Raw genomic sequence first — 20606 nt, 5'->3', positions numbered from 1 at the left:
CTCTGCCACCAAGTTTATCGTTAACTTCAGGTAGCTGCCGCCTCAACTTTGATTGGTTCTGTTCACGAGCTGGAGTGGGACTTACAATTTTATTGGGTCTGTCTGATGTTTGTGAATGACTGAATAATTAATAAATACTTTAGATCAGACTAAACCATTTTTAGGGAGGTAAGAGAAATATTCTTTAACCAAATTGCATGTTTTTGTGGTTTTCATTTAAACCTCAGGCATACAACTTATATACATATTAGAATTATTCATACAACTGGGGCCTATATAGTATAACTGCTGGATTTTGTGGGGCCCCATGGGCAGTGGGGGCATAACTGTCACCACCTTTCACCCCACTAGCGACAGCCCTGCTTTTGGGGGCACCATCAAAATAAACTGTTAGCAGATATTAGACAGGCAGTCTACTAATACTCTAATGACTGAGATTGCATGGTTGCAAAGTTACTTACAGCTAGTAAAATGACTAAAGTGGTATATTGAATTAAAGAATTGCCCATATCAAAATATTTACAAAGACTGTGATTAATTGACATGATCTATCTTGGATTTGATTGCTTTGGTTTTAAGAAGCTTCGATCATTTTAAAGTTGCTCTTCTGGAGTAAAACGAGAGACCTCATGCACAGCTATGTAGCCATCACAGGACCCTTCTGGACATTAGAAGACACACTTGTGGGATTCATGTTCAACGATCTGATCTGGTGTGGACAGCAGGAGAGAGACAGAGGTACAATCAAAAGATGGTACAATTACTGCTTTTCTGATGTTAGATGGACAGAAAACAGATTATGCTGAACACATTTTATATTCCTGTTCCTAGTTGTAAATCATTTATAGGCTACTAAAGTCCTTTTTCTCTGTGTCTGCCCTAAGGTTTTGACTATCAATCCTGTCCAGAATGGTCAACCTGTTTGAACCATCCTGTGTACTCACTATGGAAGCAAGCTTCTCAGAATGTAAGTTTTGTTCAATACATATTTGTTATGGATGGGTATTTAGGCAGGTAAGGAAACAGGCAGAGAAAAGGATCCACATGCAGTTAGGGTTTAATAATAATCTGAAATAGAAACTAGGAAACACGGAACAAGAGCATAAACAGCAAACATTTATTAAAACAAACATAATAAAAGTAAATCCAAGCAAAACTGATAAATCTAGACACAGGCAGGGAAGGCAAACAAAACTGACAACAAGCACACGCAACATCCATAAAAGGACAACACCAGACAAAAAACATGAGAAACACTGGGGTAGTCATACACAATGGGTGACTGGCAAGCAAGACACAAGGAACTAATCAACAAGAAAAACTATAAAGGACTACAAAACAGAAGACCACCACAGCAGAGTAGACGGGACTGATAACCACACGGCAGATCAGGCGGAACTGGAGACCGCCACTGCAGGTCAGGTGGGGCTAGAAGCAACCACGACAGAGCAGAAGCCCACCAAGGTGGAGCAGGCGGGACTGTAACAGAGAAGTTAGAAATATCCACTGTGGCCATCACAGGGAACACACAGGGTTCAGAGAGGGTCTCCTTGGCCAATACAATGCAAGCAGAGAGTTCATAGATGGCCTCCGTGGCAGTGTCAGGGTAGGCAGCGAGTTCAGGGACGACCTCTGTCGTTGTGTCAGGACAGACAGGAATTTAAGGGACGACCTCCGTGATAGTGTCAGGGCAGACAGGAAGTTCAGGGACGACCTCCGTGATCATGTCAAGGCAGACAGGAAGTTCAGGTACAACCTCCGTGGTTGTGTCTGGGCAGACAGAGAATTCAGGGACGAACTCCGTGGTTGTGTCTGGGCAGACAGACAATTCAGGGACGAACTCCGTGGTCATGTCAGGGCAGAGAGGAAGTTCAGGGATGACCTGTGTGTCCGTGCCAAAGAAGGTAGTTTAGGAATGACCTCTGTGGTCATGTCAGGGCAAAAAGAGAGTTCACCCCCTGGAGGTTTTGTAGCAAAACCACCACCTCGGGAGGACCTGGAGAAGCATGTGCCGCCCAAATACACAAGATAGCAACTGCCATTACAGGAAGTGCATCTGACGGTGGAAGAACCTCTGAGACCCCCGGCCTCGGGACCACCAGGCTCGTATGTGCTGGGTCCCACACACTGGAAGCCAGTTTCAGATGCCTAGGGTCTACCTTGGTAGCTTCCAGGGCAATGTTCAGACTAGGGTGACTGCTGGTGTGGTCAGTCTTTGTTATAGATGGGCATTCAGGCAGGCAAGAAAAAGTGCAGAAAAGGGGATCCACATGCAGTTAAATAATAATACAAAAGAGAAACTAGGAAACACGGAACGAGAGCATGAACAGCAAACAATCAGAATAAAAGTAAATCCAGGCAAAACTGATAAATCCAGACATGGACAAAGAAGGCAAAGCGTGAATCAAAAATTTAAAAACATGTGTAAAAATATATTGCACAAACTGAAAAAAAAGAATTCAGAATGATCAGAATAGCAAACAACGTGGTCATGGATAAAAAAATATCCGCTTTACATTTTCAGGGAGAACTGGTAAATGCATTGTTGTTTTATCATTGCACCAAAATGCTTCAGTATTTCCCCAGTTGAGTTTTGCTGATGATGCTCTCTCATACAAACCATACTGTAATTAATAATATCAATGTCTTTATTTTCTTTTACAATTACAGTCATTTCATCTGCATACTCACTCAGTTTAACAGAATGAGAATCATCACCAACCCTTAAGACGGACAGACCTTTTCTTAATAGACACAACAGTGGTTCAACTGCTAATGCATGTAACTGACCTGACAGTGCCTAATACCCTTCTGTATTCTTATTGGTTGACTTAAAACACCACCAATTTTTTAAATGTAAGATGCATTCATATATAAGTGTTCAAAAGAAATAAAAACATTTCCAAACCCAAAAGCATCCATCCATCCATCTTCTACCGCTTATCCGGGGCCGGGTCGCGGGGGCAGCAGTCTAAGCAGGGATGCCCAGACGTCCCTCTCCCTAGACACTTCCTCCAGCTCTTCCGGGGGGACACCGAGGCGTTCCCAGGCCAGCCGGGAGACATAGTCTCTCCAGCGTGTCCTAGGTCTTCCCCGGGGTCTCCTCCCGGTGGGACATGCCCGGAACACCTTCCCGGGAAGGCGTCCAGGAGGCATCCGGAAAAGATGCCCGAGCCACCTCAACTGACCCCTCTCGATGTGGAGGAGCAGCGGCTCTACTCTGAGCTCCTCCCGAGTGACCGAGCTTCTCACCCTATCTCTAAGGGATCGCCCAGCCACCCTGCGGAGAAAGCTCATTTCGGCCGCTTGTATCCGGGATCTTGTCCTTTCGGTCATGACCCACAGCTCATGACCATAGGTGAGAGTAGGAACGTAGATTGACTGGTAAATCGAGAGCTTTGCCTTGCGGCTCAGCTCCTTCTTCACCACGACAGACCGGTACAGGGACCGCATTACTGCAGAAGCTGCACCGATCCGCCTGTCAATCTCCCGTTCCATCCTTCCCTCACTCGTGAACAAGACCCCAAGATACTTGAACTCCTCCACTTGAGGCAGGAGCTCTCCACCAACCTGAAGCGGGCAAACCACCCTTTTCCGACTGAGAACCATGGCCTCGGACTTGGAGGTGCTGATTTTCATCCCAGCCGCTTCACACTCGGCTGCAAACCGTCCCAGTGCATGCTGGAGGTCCTGGTCTGATGAGGCCAACACGACAACATCATCCGCAAAGAGCAGAGATGAAATCGTGTGGTCCCCAAACCCGACCCCCTCCGGCCCCTGGCTGCGCCTAGAAATTCTGTCCATAAAAATTATGAACAGAACCGGCGACAAAGGGCAGCCCTGCCGGAGTCCAACACGCACCGGGAACAAGTCTGACTTACTGCTGGCAATACGAACCAAGCTCCTGCTCCGGTCGTACAGGGACCGGATAGCCCTTAGCAAAGGGCCCCGGACCCCATACTCCCGGAGCACCCTCCACAGGCCGCCGCGAGGGACACAGTCGAATGCCTTCTCCAAATCCACAAAGCACATGTAGATTGGTTGGGCAAACTCCCATGAGCCCTCCAGCACCCTGTAGAGGGTATAGAGCTGGTCCAGTGTTCCACGACCGGGACGAAAACCACACTGTTCCTCCTGAATCCGAGGTTCTACTATCGGCCGGATTCTCCTCTCCAGTACCCTGGCATAGACTTTCCCAGGGAGGCTGAGAAGTGTGATCCCCCTATAGTTGGAGCACACCCTCCGATCCCCCTTCTTGAAAAGAGGGACCACCACCCCGGTCTGCCAGTCCAAAGGTACTGTCCCCAACCGCCACGCGATGTTGCAGAGGCGTGTCAGCCAAGACAGCCCCACAACATCCAGAGACTTGAGGTACTCAGGGCGGATCTCATCCACCCCCGGTGCCTTGCCACCGAGGAGTTTCTTGACTACCTCGGTGACTTCAGCTTGGGTGATGGACGAGTCCGCCTCCGAGCCCTCAGCCTCTGCTTCCTCAATGGAAGACGTGACGGCGGGATTGAGGAGATCCTCGAAGTATTCCTTCCACCGTCCGGTGATATCCCCAGTCGAGGTCAACAGCTGCCCACCTCCACTGTAAACAGCGTTGGTAGGGCACTGCTTCCCTCTCCTGAGGCGCCGGACGGTTTGCCAGAATCTCTTCGAGGCCGACCGATAGTCCTTCTCCATGGCCTCACCGAACTCCTCCCAGGCCCGAGTTTTTGCCTCCACAACCACCCGGGCTGCAGTCCGCTTGGCCCGTCGGTACCCATCAGCTGCCTCAGGAGTCCCACAAGCCAGCCAGGCCCGATAGGACTCCTTCTTCAGCTTGACGGCATCCCTTACTTCCGGTGTCCACCACCGGGTTCGGGGATTGCCGCCTCGACAGGCACCGGAGACCTTACGGCCACAGCTCCGAGTGGCCGCGTTGACAATGGAGGTGGAGAACATGGTCCACTCGGACTCAATATCTCCAGACTCCCTCGGGATCTGGTCGAAGCTCTGCCGGAGGTGGGAGTTGAAGATCTCTCTGACAGGAGATTCGGCCAAACGTTCCCAACAGACCCTCACAGTACGTTTGGGTCTGCCGAGTCTGTCCAGCTTCCTCCCCCGCCATCGGATCCAACTCACCACCAGGTGGTGATCAGTTGACAGCTCCGCCCCTCTCTTCGCCCGAGTGTCCAAGACATACGGCCGGAGGTCGGATGAAACGACCACAAAGTCGATCATCGACCTCCGGCCTAGGGTGTCCTGGTGCCATGTGCACTGATGGACACCCTTATGCTTGAACATGGTGTTCGTTATGGACAAGCTGTAACTAGCACAGAAGTCCAATAACAGAACACCATTCGGGTTCAGATCAGGGGGGCCGTTCCTCCCAATCACGCCCCTCCAGGTGTCACTGTCGCTGCCCACGTGGGCGTTGAAGTCCCCCAGTAAAACGATGGAGTCCCCAGTCGGAGCACTTTCCAGCACCCCTCCCAGAGACTCCAAGAAGGCCGGGTACTCTGCACTGCCGTTCGGCCCGTAAGCACAAACGACAGTGAGAGACCTATCCCCGACCCGAAGGCGTAGGGAAGCGACCCTCTCGTTCACCGGGGTGAACTCCAACACATGGCGGCTGAGCTGGGGGGCTATAAGCAAACCCACACCAGCCCGCCGCCTCTCACCATGGGCAACTCCAGAGTGGTGAAGAGTCCATCCTCTCTCGAGGAGTGTGGTTCCAGAGCCCAAGCCGTGCGTAGAGGTGATCCCAACTATCTCTAGTCGGAATCTCTGAACCTCACGCACAACCTCAGGCTCCTTCCCCGCCAGAGAGGTGACATTCCATGTCCCTAGAGCTAGATTCCGCGTCCAGGGATCGGGTTGTCTAGGCCCCCGCCTTCGACTGCCGCCCGATCCACTTAGCACCGGCCCCTTACGGTCCCTCCTGCAGGTGGTGGGTCCACGGGAGGGTGGCCCCACGTCACTCCTTCGGGCTGAGCCCGGCCGGACCCCATGGGGGGAGGCCCGACCACCAGGCGCTCGCATACGAGCCCCAACCCCGGGCCTGGCTCCAGGGTGGGGCCCCGGCTGCGCCATACCGGGCGACGTCACGGTCCTCCTTTTTTTGGGCATCATAAGGGGTTTTGAACCGCTCTTAGTCTGACCCGTCGCCTAGGACCTGTTTGCCTTGGGAGACCCTACCAGGGGCATATAGCCCCAGACAACATCGCTCCTAGGTTCATTCGGGTACTCAAACCCCTCCACCACGGTAAGGTGGCAGTTCAAGGAGGGGGCATGCAAAAGCATGCATTGTAAAAAATAAAAAGTCATGGTCAACTCTATCAAAGGCTTTTTCCTGATCCAGGAACAAAAAAACTACATCCACATCATAAAGTTTAGATTAGTACAAAATATCTCTCATCAGAAAAATATGATCATATATTGTTCTTTCTGAAATACAGTAGGACTGATCTTCATCTATTATATCACCCTAAACAGATTCAAGGGAACTTCGAGATTGAAGCTATGGGAACGCTCTGCGTGATTGCGTCGTGAAGCACGTGTGAAATCAGTCCAATGGCGTATAGGCGGCTGATGTCATGGCAGGAAGCTATAAAGCGCACCCAGACCAAACACTGTCAGCTTCTGTGTCTTCAGCAAGTGCTCTGTGTAAAATTGTCTCTGTCTATTTATTGTTGTTTGTCCACAAGCAAATTATATATCTAGAGAGGAGTAAAATGGCGAGCAAACAGCATTTTGGATGGTGTGTTCCTCCCTGCTCTCGCTTCATTATGAGTGGGGATACACGTGATTTAGTTGTTGTTTGTTTGGGAGCGGAGTATGCACATCAGTTCTAGTAAAAGGGTATTTATCTGGCTTTGAAAGTTAGATGACTGTAAGAAAATTCTATATTCAGCCTTTCATCCAGACCAAGTTTCTATCTGATTGATTTCTGGCTGCATTTATTTTGGAGTAATCTGGTTTGATGTCTGTATTAATACAGTATATTCAGCCTTTCACCCAGACCATTTTCACTTGTCTGGTTGATATTTGACTGCATTTAATTTTTGAGAAAATTAAATATGTACTCATCTGATCTTTGAGGAGTTAGATGTCTGTATTAATATACTATTCAGCCTTTCATCCAGAACGCGTTTACTTGTCTGGTTGATCTTTGGCTGCATTTAATTCTAAGGAAATAAATGGTGAAATACCCAGCGGAAAATGGATAACACCTCATTATATGGTGCCCATTTCCCTTCGGTGCCCTCAGAGGCCGTTGTGCCAACCCCACCACCTTGTGTGCTTCAGGATGCAGCAGTCTCCAGCGAGTCCTAGTCTCAGTGTCTGACTCGCAGGAGGAGGATCAGTTCGGTTGTTTCCTGCCGGTCAAAGTGTTCTTACAGGACACTGGATTGGCTTCTCGAGCTTTACTAGAGACCAATTTTGAGAGGCTGGTTCCTTTAGTAGTCTCAGCCGAAGTCGTCTTGGGTTAAGACAGATCTGAGGACAGTCATTATCTTGAAAAAAGGTGCCCATTTCCCTTCGATGCCCTCAGGGGGCCGTTCTGCCAACCTCACCACCTCGTGTGTGTCGGGGCGAAATGGTCTCCGGCGAGCCCACATCTCTGTGTTTGCCCGGAAACATAGCGGCACTGGTATGCTCACCCCCTCTGAGGAGTTCTATAATAAGAAAGCTATGCATGTCAATAGGTTATGTGTCTTAAATTGTGTGTTCTTTTAATTTGTAGTAGATTTCTTGGTAACACTTTAGAATAATGGTCCGTAGTTAACAAGTAGCTATGCAGGAAGTAATAGGTAGTACTGCATTAACACAGAACTTAATACTATTAACTAATATGGAAGCAATATTAACTAAGCAGTAAGTAATATCTAATTTAGTACAAAGGTAGTTCCTTGGTAGGTATTTGATTATTACTAAAGAAATGTATCCTCACTGTGAACTACTTGTGAACTAAGAAAGAATAACCAATTAATTACTAATCACAAAAGTAACATGTCTAAAAAGTGAACAATTGTGGGTTTTTTTTTTTACTCTTAACATGGTCATAACATTTCAGAAGCTTGTGCCTCAAATGGGTTCTTAGTGGAAACCAGTTTATGAATATTATATTCCCCCAAATACATTAGCTACAGGTTGAGATTGTGACTACTACTCTTGCCAAAGGATGGACGCATGTTCTCTGTTTATTTCAAACTTAAACATAGAATAATACTAATAATGATAATTTGTTTAAATTTTTAAACAATTAGGAAGTGATGCTGACACTCATGATTGGATTAGTTCACTATTATGAGCTCTTGAGTGTCAGTTCAATATGTCTCAGACTCCAAAGACCTACCTTTATGTTACAGTAGCCGCCAGAGGAGGACTTCTCTTTAGGATATGAATATAAACATTGATGTTCTCTTGTCAAAAACAATTTGCATCCTTAATGAAGAAATTGGCTGCATTTATGTTGTGATAATCGCAAAACCACATCTTCCAGATTACAATGTTTGTTAGAATATTACTAGTGCCTGTACAGTATGTGTTAAATATAAAATTAAATAACTTGTATTACTTGTGAAAAACATGCTAACTCCTCACTAATTACTCAAGCGTTACCTTGTTATCCCGCAGGAACTACTAGTGATGTGGCCCATTATTTTAAAGTGAAAAACATGCTAACTCCTCACTAATTACTCAAGCGTTACCTTGTTATCCCGCAGGAACTACTAGTGATGTGGCCCATTATTTTAGAGTGAAAAACATGCTAACTCCTCACTAATTACTCAAGCGTTACCTTGGTATCCCTTGTTAACGGAGCTACTAGTGCAGCCTGGTCTCATTGTAATACGTAGGTATTAATACGTGATTTTATTAAAGATAGAAAACACTTTTTTGTACGTTTCGATGCTGAAACGTATAACGTTAATATGGACGTATCTGCAACGTTTAAACGTAACATTATTACGATTTTACAGCTAAAAAATGTAAACTATTTACTAATATTTCATATCATAACGATATCTGTATAATTTCCCTTTTACCATTTTATAGATTATAAATGTAAGATCTCTTAACCCTACTCCCACACCTAAACATACCCATTTTATTGACAAAATTAAAAGGATAAAACTTAATGGACAGATATGTGTAGGGAAATGGCAGTTGTATTAACAATATAGCATTAAAACATAGTAAAACTAATCCTACCCCTACCCCTAACAATTTCTGTAAACAATTTCTGTAAACTAAGTTACATAGGCTAGAATTATAAAGAAAAACAACAGACAGGTATAATCACAATCATTTATTTATTGAGAAAATATCAAAACCGGTACCAAAAGTTGTTCACATGACGATGTGTCGCAGTCCTCTCTGGCAGTATTGTATGAGGTAACGTTACAGAGCAGAATATAAATTATTAATCCATGAAAATGTTAATCCGGTTTCGGTTCGCTGTTCGCTCTGTGAAGGCGCGCGCGCTTCTCCAATTCAAATATAGTACACCAATTTAAACACGGCATGTCGTAATCTGTGACGAAGCATGCGAGAGCCAATAAGCGTCTGATATCACTGCCGTAAAACATGTCCTAACGTTTCGGGAGAAGCGGAAATGGAGATGAAGATCACTGGATAAAGGGCTGAATTTGGATCTGTTTCTTGCAAACAACGTATGGATTCTAAAGATTTGGATTACATCAAGCTAATAAAATTGATATATTTTGTGAATTTATGTTGTGTTTTAGTGTATTATGGGTCTATAGGAGAAAATACCTTTTGTGTCTCACAGTAACTAAAACACAAAATGGTTAAACGATTAAAGAAGGTATTTTTAAGGTTTTAAAGTGTATTCTTGTTTAACACCATATAGGCAAATCATCCGAAACGAATTTGCAGCAGAAGGCATGAACAGAGCGAAATGTTATTATTTATGAGTAACGTTAAACTGTATTAATAAATGTGACTGAAAATTTAATTGATAAAACAATTGAATGCAATAGAGTCAAAACATTAATTTTGAGTAATTAGTGAGGAGTTGGCATGTTTTTCACTTTAAAATAATGGGCCACATCACTAGTAGTTCCTGCGGGATAGCAAGGTAACGCTTGAGTAATTAGTGAGGAGTTAGCATGTTTTTCACTTTAAAATAATGGGCCACATCACTAGTAGTTCCTGCGGGATAACAAGGTAACGCTTGAGTAATTAGTGAGGAGTTAGCATGTTTTTCACAAGTAATACAAGTTATTTAATTTTATATTTAACACATACTGTACAGGCACTAGTAATATTCTAACAAACATTGTAATCTGGAAGATGTGGTTTTGCGATTATCGCAACATAAATGCAGCCAATTTCTTCATTAAGGATGCAAATTGTTTTTGACAAGAGAACACCAATGTTTATATTCATATCCTAAAGAGAAGTCCTCCTCTGGCGGCTACTGTAACATAAAGGTAGGTCTTTGGAGTCTGAGACATATTGAACTGACACTCAATAGAGCTCATAATAGTGAACTAATCCAATCATGAGTGTCAGCATCACTTCCTAATTGTTTAAAATTTTAAACAAATTATCATTATTAGTATTATTCTATGTTTAAGTTTGAAATAAACAGAGAACATGCGTCCATCCTTTGGCAAGAGTAGTAGTCACAATCTCAACCTGTAGCTAATGTATTTGGGGAAATATAATATTCATAAACTGGTTTCCACTAAGAACCCATTTGAGGCACAAGCTTCTGAAATGTTATGACCATGTTAAGAGTAAAAAAAAAACCCCCACAATTGTTCACTTTTTAGACATGTTACTTTTGTGATTAGTAATTAATTGGTTATTCTTTCTTAGTTCACAAGTAGTTCTCAGTGAGGATACATTTCTTTAGTAATAATCAAATACCTACCAAGGAACTACCTTTGTACTAATTTAGATATTACTTACTGCTTAGTTAATATTGCTTCCATATTAGTTAATAGTATTAAGTTCTGTGTTAATGCAGTACTACCTATTACTTCCTGCATAGTTACTTGTTAACTACGGACCATTATTCTAAAGTGTTACCGATTTCTTAACTGAAACACGGCACTGAAATAAATTAAACTAAATGATCGTAAAATTAAAACATTATCAGGACTTGCTAACCGATGTTAGTTGGACTCGGCAGCATTTGTGTTTTTGCATTCTTTGTGATATTAAGAATGAAATGGCCTACAGTAGGTTGTTATGATCAGGATAATTTTCTTTAATAAATAATGAAAACATTGAAGTATAAAATAACATTTTGTAAGGACCACCCATTGGCCCAACAACGGAAATCCAATGGCCGGGGCGAAGGGATACTGTGTGTATGTCTTTTCAACGCTCCAGTGAAGTTCACTTAATTTATTGGAATTTAGTTTCATTACTTTAGCTCTACGCTTAAAGGAGAACTCCGGTCAATTTTAACATTGAGCTCAGTTTTTTGTACATTTGGAGTGCTGTCAATACAGAGAACAACGACAAAAATCGGTGTTGCCTACACCGTGTTATCCTCTTTTTAAAATTTGCACCCTGTTGACTTCAATAGGGCAAGTTTTAAACCTGCTTTTAGCCTCTTAACAGGGGCGGACTTTACCATTAGGCAAAGGTCGGCAATTGCCTTGGGCCCCGAGCTACCTAGGGGCCCCCAAAATGCCCTATTAACTTATGCTTAAGTTTTTTTGTTTTTTTTTATTATATATTTCTAAAACTCCATTTGCGAAAAATGGCATCAAATCAAATCGCAGACAGGAGGGGGCCCCCCGCCTCACTACATTGGACTATTCCATTATCTCACTTTTACTGCGCATCTGCGAAAGTGACAAGGCTGTGCCAAAAAACTGATGGAGAAAAAGAAGTGACTGACAGACAGAGTGTACAGAGTGACAGACAGAGTGTACAGAGTAGTAGACAGAGTAAAAATGAAGCGAAGCTAGCTACCCAAGCGGTGCTGAAAAAAGGAGGAAGCGGGAGGAAAGCAAAAAGTGCGCGGCGCTAAAGATAAACAACACGCAGTAACAGGAGGACTGGGAAATACACAAACAGAGCAAGACGAGTCTAAACGCGAAAATTTAAAGTTTCGAAGTTACCCAAGCGGCTCAAATAAAAGAAAAAAAGTGAAAAGACGCTGATAAGTATTTGGGAACGCTGCCAAAGATGACAAACTTTTTTACGGCTACTGTTGGGGATACAGATCAGGAACAACAACGTCCAACGCACAGAAAAATCGTGAAGCAAAGAGGACACGGAGATCGACAGACAAAACTGAGCAGTTTACTTATGAATCATGATATTTAAAAAAAATCTCAGCTCTCAGATTCTGTCAATTCTATTACGAAATTCAAACAATAAATACCGTTTTGCCGTTTTAATGTAACGTGACAGATTCCTATAGCGGCACGTGAACTGATCATCTCTAGCTAATAGTAAATAAACACGAATTAACAATGTTGAAAGATACAGTATAACTTAACGAAATGTATATTCCTCATTCATAATATTGATCAATAAGTGTTTTTCAACCGCGGAAAGAGGTAAAACAGCTGGAGAACAGTCACATAACATTTACCTCAGGAAAGCCATGTAATTGGCTAGAAAAAAAAAGAGCTATAGCCTAGAGAGTATTTGGCTAAATATGTGTAGGCCTACTATATTACTTATTTTAACCTTAAATTATACCAGCTGATACAAGCAAAAAAAAAAAAAAACATAGCTTACCAGAAATTGTTGGCTACCATGTAAACATTGTAACATGTTTCTGTTTAGGAGTAAGTTAAAGAAGTGTATGCAGGGTTTAAAGAGGATGTTTTTTTCTCCTCTCTAACCTTTACTTCCCCGTAGATTAGCTTTACCTGCCTATCCACCATTCAGTCGGTAGGGCCTACATATTTTTTTCGTTCTCTTTTAAAGATTGGATGGGGAGGGGCCCATAGCCTACCTTCGCCTTGGGCCCCCGATTTGCTAAATCCGCCACTGCCTCTTAACATCCTTGATGTGTCATTACAAGTGCACAGGTCATGTGAGTGATTCCTTCGGAGTGAACGCGGGTGAATCTGACTGCAGTAGATGTGAAAGATATGAATAAAAATTATGTTTATTCAGCCAGCGCACATACCTGTATTTACATCCTGTTTTCGATCGAAGTCCAAAGTAATCGATTGTCGAGTTCACGCGCGTGATCATAGGTACTAAACCTATGCGCGTGAACTCGACAATCGATTACTATGGACTTCGACCGAAAACAGGATGTAAATACAGGCATGAGCGCTGGCTGAATTATAATTTTTATTCATATCTTTCACATCTACTGCAGTCAGATTGACCCGTGTTCACTCTGAAGGAATCACTCACATTGGCTGTGCACTTGTAATGACACATCAAGGATGTTAAGAGGCTAAAAGCAGGTTTAAAACTTGCCCTATTGAAGTCAACAGGGTGCAAATTTTAAAAAGAGGATAACACGGTGTAGGCAACACCGATTTTTGTCGTTGTTCTCTGTATTGACAGCACTCCAAATGTACCAAAAAATTAGCTCAATGTTAAAATAGTTCTCCTTTAATCTGACTCCAGTTTCAAATGATAATCAATTTAGATCGTGTTTCTGATTAGAAAATAATCATAAATATTGATTATGAATTAATTTAGATCTTTGATTATTCTGAGCATCTCATAATTTCAAATATTCGTTTATTAAGAACCCGGTGTCGCTTTGAGACGTCACGTCGCAATTGTGTAAAGGGTCCCAAAGACTGCTCTGTCACCTACCATTAAATACCCAGACCAGAACAAAAGGGTTGTACCAATATTTTTGGGTCAATTCATGTACCCCAGGGGGTAGCACCTGGTTTCGGGAGATATCTTGAAGAGACATCACCCAGAGAGGAGAACAGGATTCTCCTAAGTTCTCAATCTTTCTCATTAAACCAATGACTGCAGTGAAATTAAGACCATTTTACCAATCGCACTGAGACACTTAAAATGATACCAAACATGAAAAGGAAAAACAATAGATTCACAAGATATATCATATGTGATATATAGACATTCTTAGTGAACTTTTGGTGACTTGACTCAGGGGGAGAGGAAGGGTGGAGGGAGAGGGGGATGCAGAGATAAGGAAGGAGAAAAGTTTGGACAGGACAATGTCCTGTGCTCTGTCTTTGCTGTGCTCTGTCTTTGATCTTCTGTCCAGGGTGCGTTTTATGGCTTTATTGCAGGGTGAGTTTTGTCTTAGCAGGAAAATCAGTTCTTACAATTTCAATAGAAAAATGCCACTTTAACGAGGTTTTGCATGAGCATTTCAATTGTGGTAAGACGCTGTAGCCTGGTGGACAGCTTTTCGACCTGTGCTTTGCGGTGCTTCAAGTTCGCGTCCCGGCTCTATAAACTAATGGACTGCATTTTATATAGCGCTTTCACAGACCTATGGCCACCAAAGTGCTTTACATAGCCTCACATTCACCCAATCACTCACTCATTCATACACCGACGGCGGTGTCAACCATTCAAGGCGCCATCCAGCTCGTCGGAGCAGCTGGGGTTAGGTGTCTTGCTCATGGACACCTCGACACTTGGTCAGGTGGAACCGGGGATTGAACCACCAACCTTTCGGTTTGTAGACAACCTACATGAACCACTGAGCCACTGCCACCCCACTGACTCAGGTGACTAACTTGATAATTTGTCTCTAGTTTAATATTTATCACAAATAAAATCTTAAAATGTATTAAAATGTACATTTATTGGTTCGAAACACTTTTAGGAGCTTTGTTATACATTGTATGTCATTCTAATTAGTAGGCGTTTATTAAGATGATAACATTGCATATGCTGTTAACCGATGTTGGGCGACAGTGTTTATGTTTTTACCATTCTTGATAAGGCTGGGCGATTGCATGACATTGTTATGCGCATCTCGTCAGTAAAGCCGGTTCCTTGATTAGTAGTAAATCGCCATCACCTGAGTTTCGTAATGTTACACCAATGCATTTGTTAAGTATAGCATTTTATATCACAGTACTGTATTGAAGTCAATGGGAATTTCATGTTTTGTTCTATTATAGCACCACCAAGAGGCTCAATCCCACCATTTTTTTTATGTGTCCTCAGAGTGAGCCCATACATCTGTGTGTCAATTTTGGTGAAAATATCTCAATTCGCTTTGGAGTTATAGACATTTATATGAAAAAACAGGTAAAAAATGATTGACACCTGACTTTGATTGGATTTTACTACCCCTTACTATCAGTATTTTCGCATTTGGGCATTACTGTTCAGTCAACGACCTATGTTTCCAAACTTCTGACAGTGATTTCGTTTCGATTGATCTAACGGTTTCGAAGATATTGTCAAATGTTTTTTAAGCGCTACAAGCTGAGCCATATCGCATTAATTATCACGGACGTATCGCCTACGATAATTAATGCGATATGGCTCAGCTTGTCAGTGAACTATGGCTCTGTGTAGTAAATGCCACTCCATCTGAAAGCAGGTGATGGCGATTTACTACTAATCAAGGAACCGGCTTTACTGACGAGATGCGCATAACAATGTCATGCGATATATCGCCCAGCCCTAATTCTTGATGTTTAGAATTATTAGGGCCAAGCACTGAAAGTGCGGAGGCACCTATTGTATCCGTTCCCGTTCCTACTATTAGGGGCCAAGCACCGAAGGTGCGTAGGCACCTGTTGTATCCGTTGGCGTTCTTATTAGGGGCCAAGCACCGAAGGTGCGTAGGCACCTATTGTATCTGTTCCCGTTCTTATTATTAGGGGCCAAGCACCGAAGGTGCGTAGGCACCTATTGTATCTGTTCCCGTTCTTATTATTATTAGGGGCCAAGCACCGAAGGTGCGTAGGCACCTATTGTATCTGTTCCCGTTCTTATTATTAGGGGCCAAGCACCGAAGGTGCGGAGGCACCTATTGTATCTGTTCCCGTTCTTATTATTAGGGGCCAAGCACCGAAGGTGCGGAGGCACCTATTGTATCTGTTCCCGTTCTTATTATTATTCTGCCGTTTCTTCCGACTGGGTGTCTATGGCAGCCCATAGAACCGCTTGCAGGAAAGTTATGAAATTTGGCACACTGATTGAGGACAGTCCAATCTGTCAACGTAGCAATTTTGGTGTCTTAAAACCAATCCCTCTAGCGCCACCAACTGTCCAAAGTTGCACTCATGTTTATGCTAATAACTTTTGAACCACATGGGCTAGAAACAAAATTATTTTTTCCTCTGACTCCCTAGCTTAATACGATTCGTTTACGTCATTTTCCGTCATGGAAATGTTTCTGCCATTTTGAATTTTCAGAAAAACCTACTTTTTCTAACTCCTCCTAGGCCGTTGCTCCGATTTTCACGAAAATTGAACCAGATCATCTCCAGACCATGCAGACAAAAAGTTATGGAATTCAAGTTGATTCGCTTAACTGTTTTCGAAAAACCCACGAATAAATTTGACATAGCGCTTGCGAAAACAGACGTAAGGCTGTATCTCCGCAACGCTTTATCGGATTCAGACCAAACTTGGTATATGTCATCACAAGCATGACCTGAGGCTACATGCTGCGTTTCGGCGCAGCGCCACCTACTGATCCGGAGATATGAAAAATGGCTATTTTTGCTTATAACTTCTGAACAGTTTGTCCAAAAATCATAAAATTGGTCGCGTTAGATTCAGGGCAACATGCCGAGTCGACTGATATCCAATTTTACCATATCAGCCAATTTTGACTGTCGGCCATTTTTAATTTTGTGCTAAAATGCTGTATTTTAAGAACGCATGAACGGATTGTTACGAAACTCAGTATGGGTCATCAGCACGATGCCCTGAAGGAGCATGAGAAGTTTTGAACCAGCGCCACCTAGTGGTGGATTTTTCCCCCCAAATGCTTATAACTTTGGGTGTGGTCGACTTATTTTTTATGAGACTCATCTCCTTATACTCGTGAATCCTTGCCGAGTCCAACGATACCAAATATGCTAGGTTTTGCCTTACGGTTTGTGTGGCGTTGTGATTTAGCACTTAAAAAACATTTGCCGATATCTTCGAAACCGCTAGTCCGATCGAGACGAAACCACCGTCAGTTTGGAAACATAGGTCGATAGCTAAACATCAATGTCCAAATGCAAAAATATTGATAGTAAGGGGTAGTAAAATCCAATCAAAGTCATGTGTCAGTCATTTTTTACATGTTTTTTCATATAAATGTCTATAACTCCGAAGCGAATTGAGATATTTTCACCAAAATTGACACACATGTATGGGATCACTCTGAGGACACGTAAAAAAAAATGGTGGGACTGAGCCTCTTGGTGGCACTATAATAGAACAATAGATTTCAAAGGTACAGCACGCACATCCAAAACAATAAAACTGGGTGCTGGGCAGACAAGTAGTTGCAAAGGTAAACAATGAGTCCGCACACCAGAAAATGCTCCTTAGCGATTTTAATGGTTGCTCACCACGTGTAACGTTGTCTGATGAAGGGCTTGGGCTATAATAGAACAAAACATGAAATTCCCATTGACTTCAATACAGTTTTGTGAAATAAAATGCTATACTAAACAAATGCATTGGTGTAATATTACGAAACTCAGAATGTGCCATCAGCACCATTCCCTGAAGGTACCCAAAATATTTTGAGACAGCGCCACCTAGTGGTCAGAAGTTATAGATTTTTACCAAAATCGAATCGTATCATTTCCAGACTGTGCCGACTAAGAGTTATGGATTTCGTGTTGATAGACAAAACCATTTTCATATACCGCAGCAGGAAAGTTGAGGCATGATGCCAAAATGACTATTCAGGCTTTATCTCTGCAGTGCATTGACATATTGACACCAAACTTTGTATGTGTCATTGTCACCTCACTCTGACCACATCACATCAGTTTTGTAACTGCGCCACCTATTGGTCGAAAGTGATAATCCATTAAATTATATTTTTAGTTAATGTATATGATTTTTGCCATTTTGACTAAATTCATCTTTAAATGTCTTTAATTGCTCCTTGCTGCAGTTGGACTGACACTCCCAGCCATATTGGCATGTCTTGTCGTCTTTGCGCTTGGCCCCGATAATGGCTGCTTGCAGCTATATTTAGAATTATTAATAATGTCAAGCGTTTTGTTTAATTAATAATGGCAAGTTACAACATAAATTTGCTACATTCGATGTTGAAGGCCGATCGCACCAGAAAGTCACAATGGCCTGAAGATGATGATGCTCGTCTTTAATTCGCTAGATCAGTGGTTCTCAAACTTTTTGCACCAAGTACCACCTCAGAAAATATTTGGCTCTCCAAGTACCACCATAATGACCAATATGAAAATACAGTAGTATAGTAGACCTAACTATTAAGCAACAGTTATGCACAGCTCAAAAATGAGGCAGTTTTATTTCTAATGAGAATAATTATTATTGTCAGCCACTTTAAACATTGTAAAAACACAGTTTGAATATTAACACTGCACTGTGCTGCTGTACAGGTAAATAAAAAAAACTTGTATTGATGATGATTAAATTCAAATGTAGGCCTATTGCACCTAAAAGTGAAATAAAAACTGTACTTAATAAAAAATGAACACAGTCTGTGTATTCATATTTAACCTTTTTACACGTACATTTAAAATATTCTGGCTGACCCCCGTGAGTTTTTCAAGGCGACAGTTATTTAAAACGTATCACTTTATTGTTTCCATGGTGACTCGTCATTGCTTGTCACATGACACCGCAGCCACAATAGCGCTGAATGACTGATAATCTGCTTTTATTTCCTTTTTTATTTAAAATATTCACAAATTTTTTAGCTATGGCATGAAATATCTGATATTCCGATTGTCAAATATGTGCAAGTGGAAGTGTTTTGTTGTTTAAACGCCTTTATAACGATCGCGTTAGTTGAGCTAAATGCCACCATGTTAGTTTGTGCCACTGTTCAGAGAATCTGATCTGTTGGATTTACAAAGTGAAAACTTTGGCCGGTGAACTGGGAGAAAATAGAGTGAACTTTAAAGTTACACAATGTGTATCTGACATGAATAAAATTTGTCTAATTATAATGGAAATTATTATTATTGCCGCTTCCATAGACATCAGTGTGTATTTTACAAAGTCTAAATGTATTGTTTTTTTTTAGTACTTATGTGAATTTAAATGTCTGAAAGCTAAAACAAACTTTATGTGGTTGAAAACACTGAATAGTTGTGATATGACAACGCTGGTGCGTCTCTGCGCCAGTCAACGCGTGAAAGCACATTTGAATTTAGAAGTTGATGATCGCGTGATGCACTGGCCGTTCTACTCACACCGTTTTGATCGTACACTCCAGGGACCGGCCAAGACTGATCACACCGTGATTCCTCTGCGTACCACTAGAGGGAGCCTGCGTACCACACTTTGAGAACCACTGCGCTAGATTATTGTTTTGTGAATCACTCACGATTCACAAAATGGAGATGACTAACAGTAATACCCATACAACACATTTCAAAACAGATCCATACATTGAACAAATAAGAAAAAGTCTCTAAAAATATAGGCTAGACAAAAAAAGGGGGAAAAAAGACTAGGCTACTAACTAAATAGTATTTCTTTTGTAGCAAATTAGCTCTATGAAATATTAATAATCAATAATAACTGGTTATAATTACTTATTAATATTTGGATCGTTAATATAATTAACTTAATGTTGTAAATTAATATTACAATCAATTAACCTGTTTGTCCCGTGAACACTCAGTGTTAATTGTTTATTAATTCTAAGAAATGTACATTTCCGGGACATGGGAAATGTCTGTCTTACTTTACAGTACTACTAAGAGCAAGTAGTCAAGATCTATGATTAGACTCCAGATATGAGCTTGAGACACGGACAACTTTACGTGTGACATGAACAAGATTTTATTAACTAGACTAAACACTTAAACTACTCTAACATACACATACATACATGCATACAGTTTACCATGGGAAAGAGAGCTGAAGCAGAATACAGGAAAGCAAGAAGTTATAGCATTGTTTGAAATTCAGCAGATCAACAGCCTTGAGCAATCCATCAGTTTAGTTCTAACACGCCCTTCTTTAAAAGGGGTAAGGATACTTAATGTATCAAATAATGAGACTAAGTTCGATACTTGCATGTCTCACCCATTTGAATTAAACTGTCCTGATGATATTTGTTGAGGCTCTAGTTGATCTTTGCTGATATTGTCTTTATGAGAGAGAACCAGTGGGAGTCAGAGGATCTTTGGTGAATGGAAAGACAAGGCCGCAGCCTGGCACAAGGTTGGGGGTCCTTAGAAAACTTCTAGTTCAGCATCATCTTCACATCAGGATTCCAGAAAAGGACTAAGAGAGTAAGAGGGCTGATCTTGTGATCAGTGATTTTTAAAGTGTGAAGATGTCACACCCTCTGGAGGTGTGTGAGCCAATAAGCAGTTTTCCCTTTGGAGGGAAATTTTTACGTCCCATTGTGTTCTAGCAGGGCATTTGAATATGTAATTTCATTGGGTGTTTAAGAAAAGAATCTTCAAGATTCTTATAATACTAATGCGTCACAAAGTCACAAAAGGGACAAAGATTGGAGTTTATAGAGA

At 42.1% G+C, this 20606-nt stretch overlaps 1 protein-coding gene across 1 annotated transcript in view; it reads left to right on the top strand.

The window, feature by feature from the left end:
• LOC311075164 (ADP-ribosyl cyclase/cyclic ADP-ribose hydrolase 1) overlaps positions 1 to 20606 on the top strand; it is a gene marked incomplete at its 5' end in the record, with an annotated part of 174732 nt that overhangs the window by 26433 nt on the left and 127693 nt on the right. The window contains 2 exons of the mRNA XM_084102362.1: positions 600 to 738; positions 885 to 967. Of these exons, the coding sequence (XP_083958488.1) occupies positions 600 to 738; positions 885 to 967 (222 nt within the window). The remainder of the gene's footprint in view (positions 1 to 599; positions 739 to 884; positions 968 to 20606) is intronic.

Source organism: Abramis brama, assembly GCF_963993115.1.
Source record: "Abramis brama genome assembly, chromosome: 24".
In the NCBI taxonomy this organism is placed as follows: Eukaryota; Metazoa; Chordata; class Actinopteri; order Cypriniformes; family Leuciscidae; genus Abramis; species Abramis brama.
This window is presented reverse-complemented; position numbering and strand designations above follow the sequence as displayed.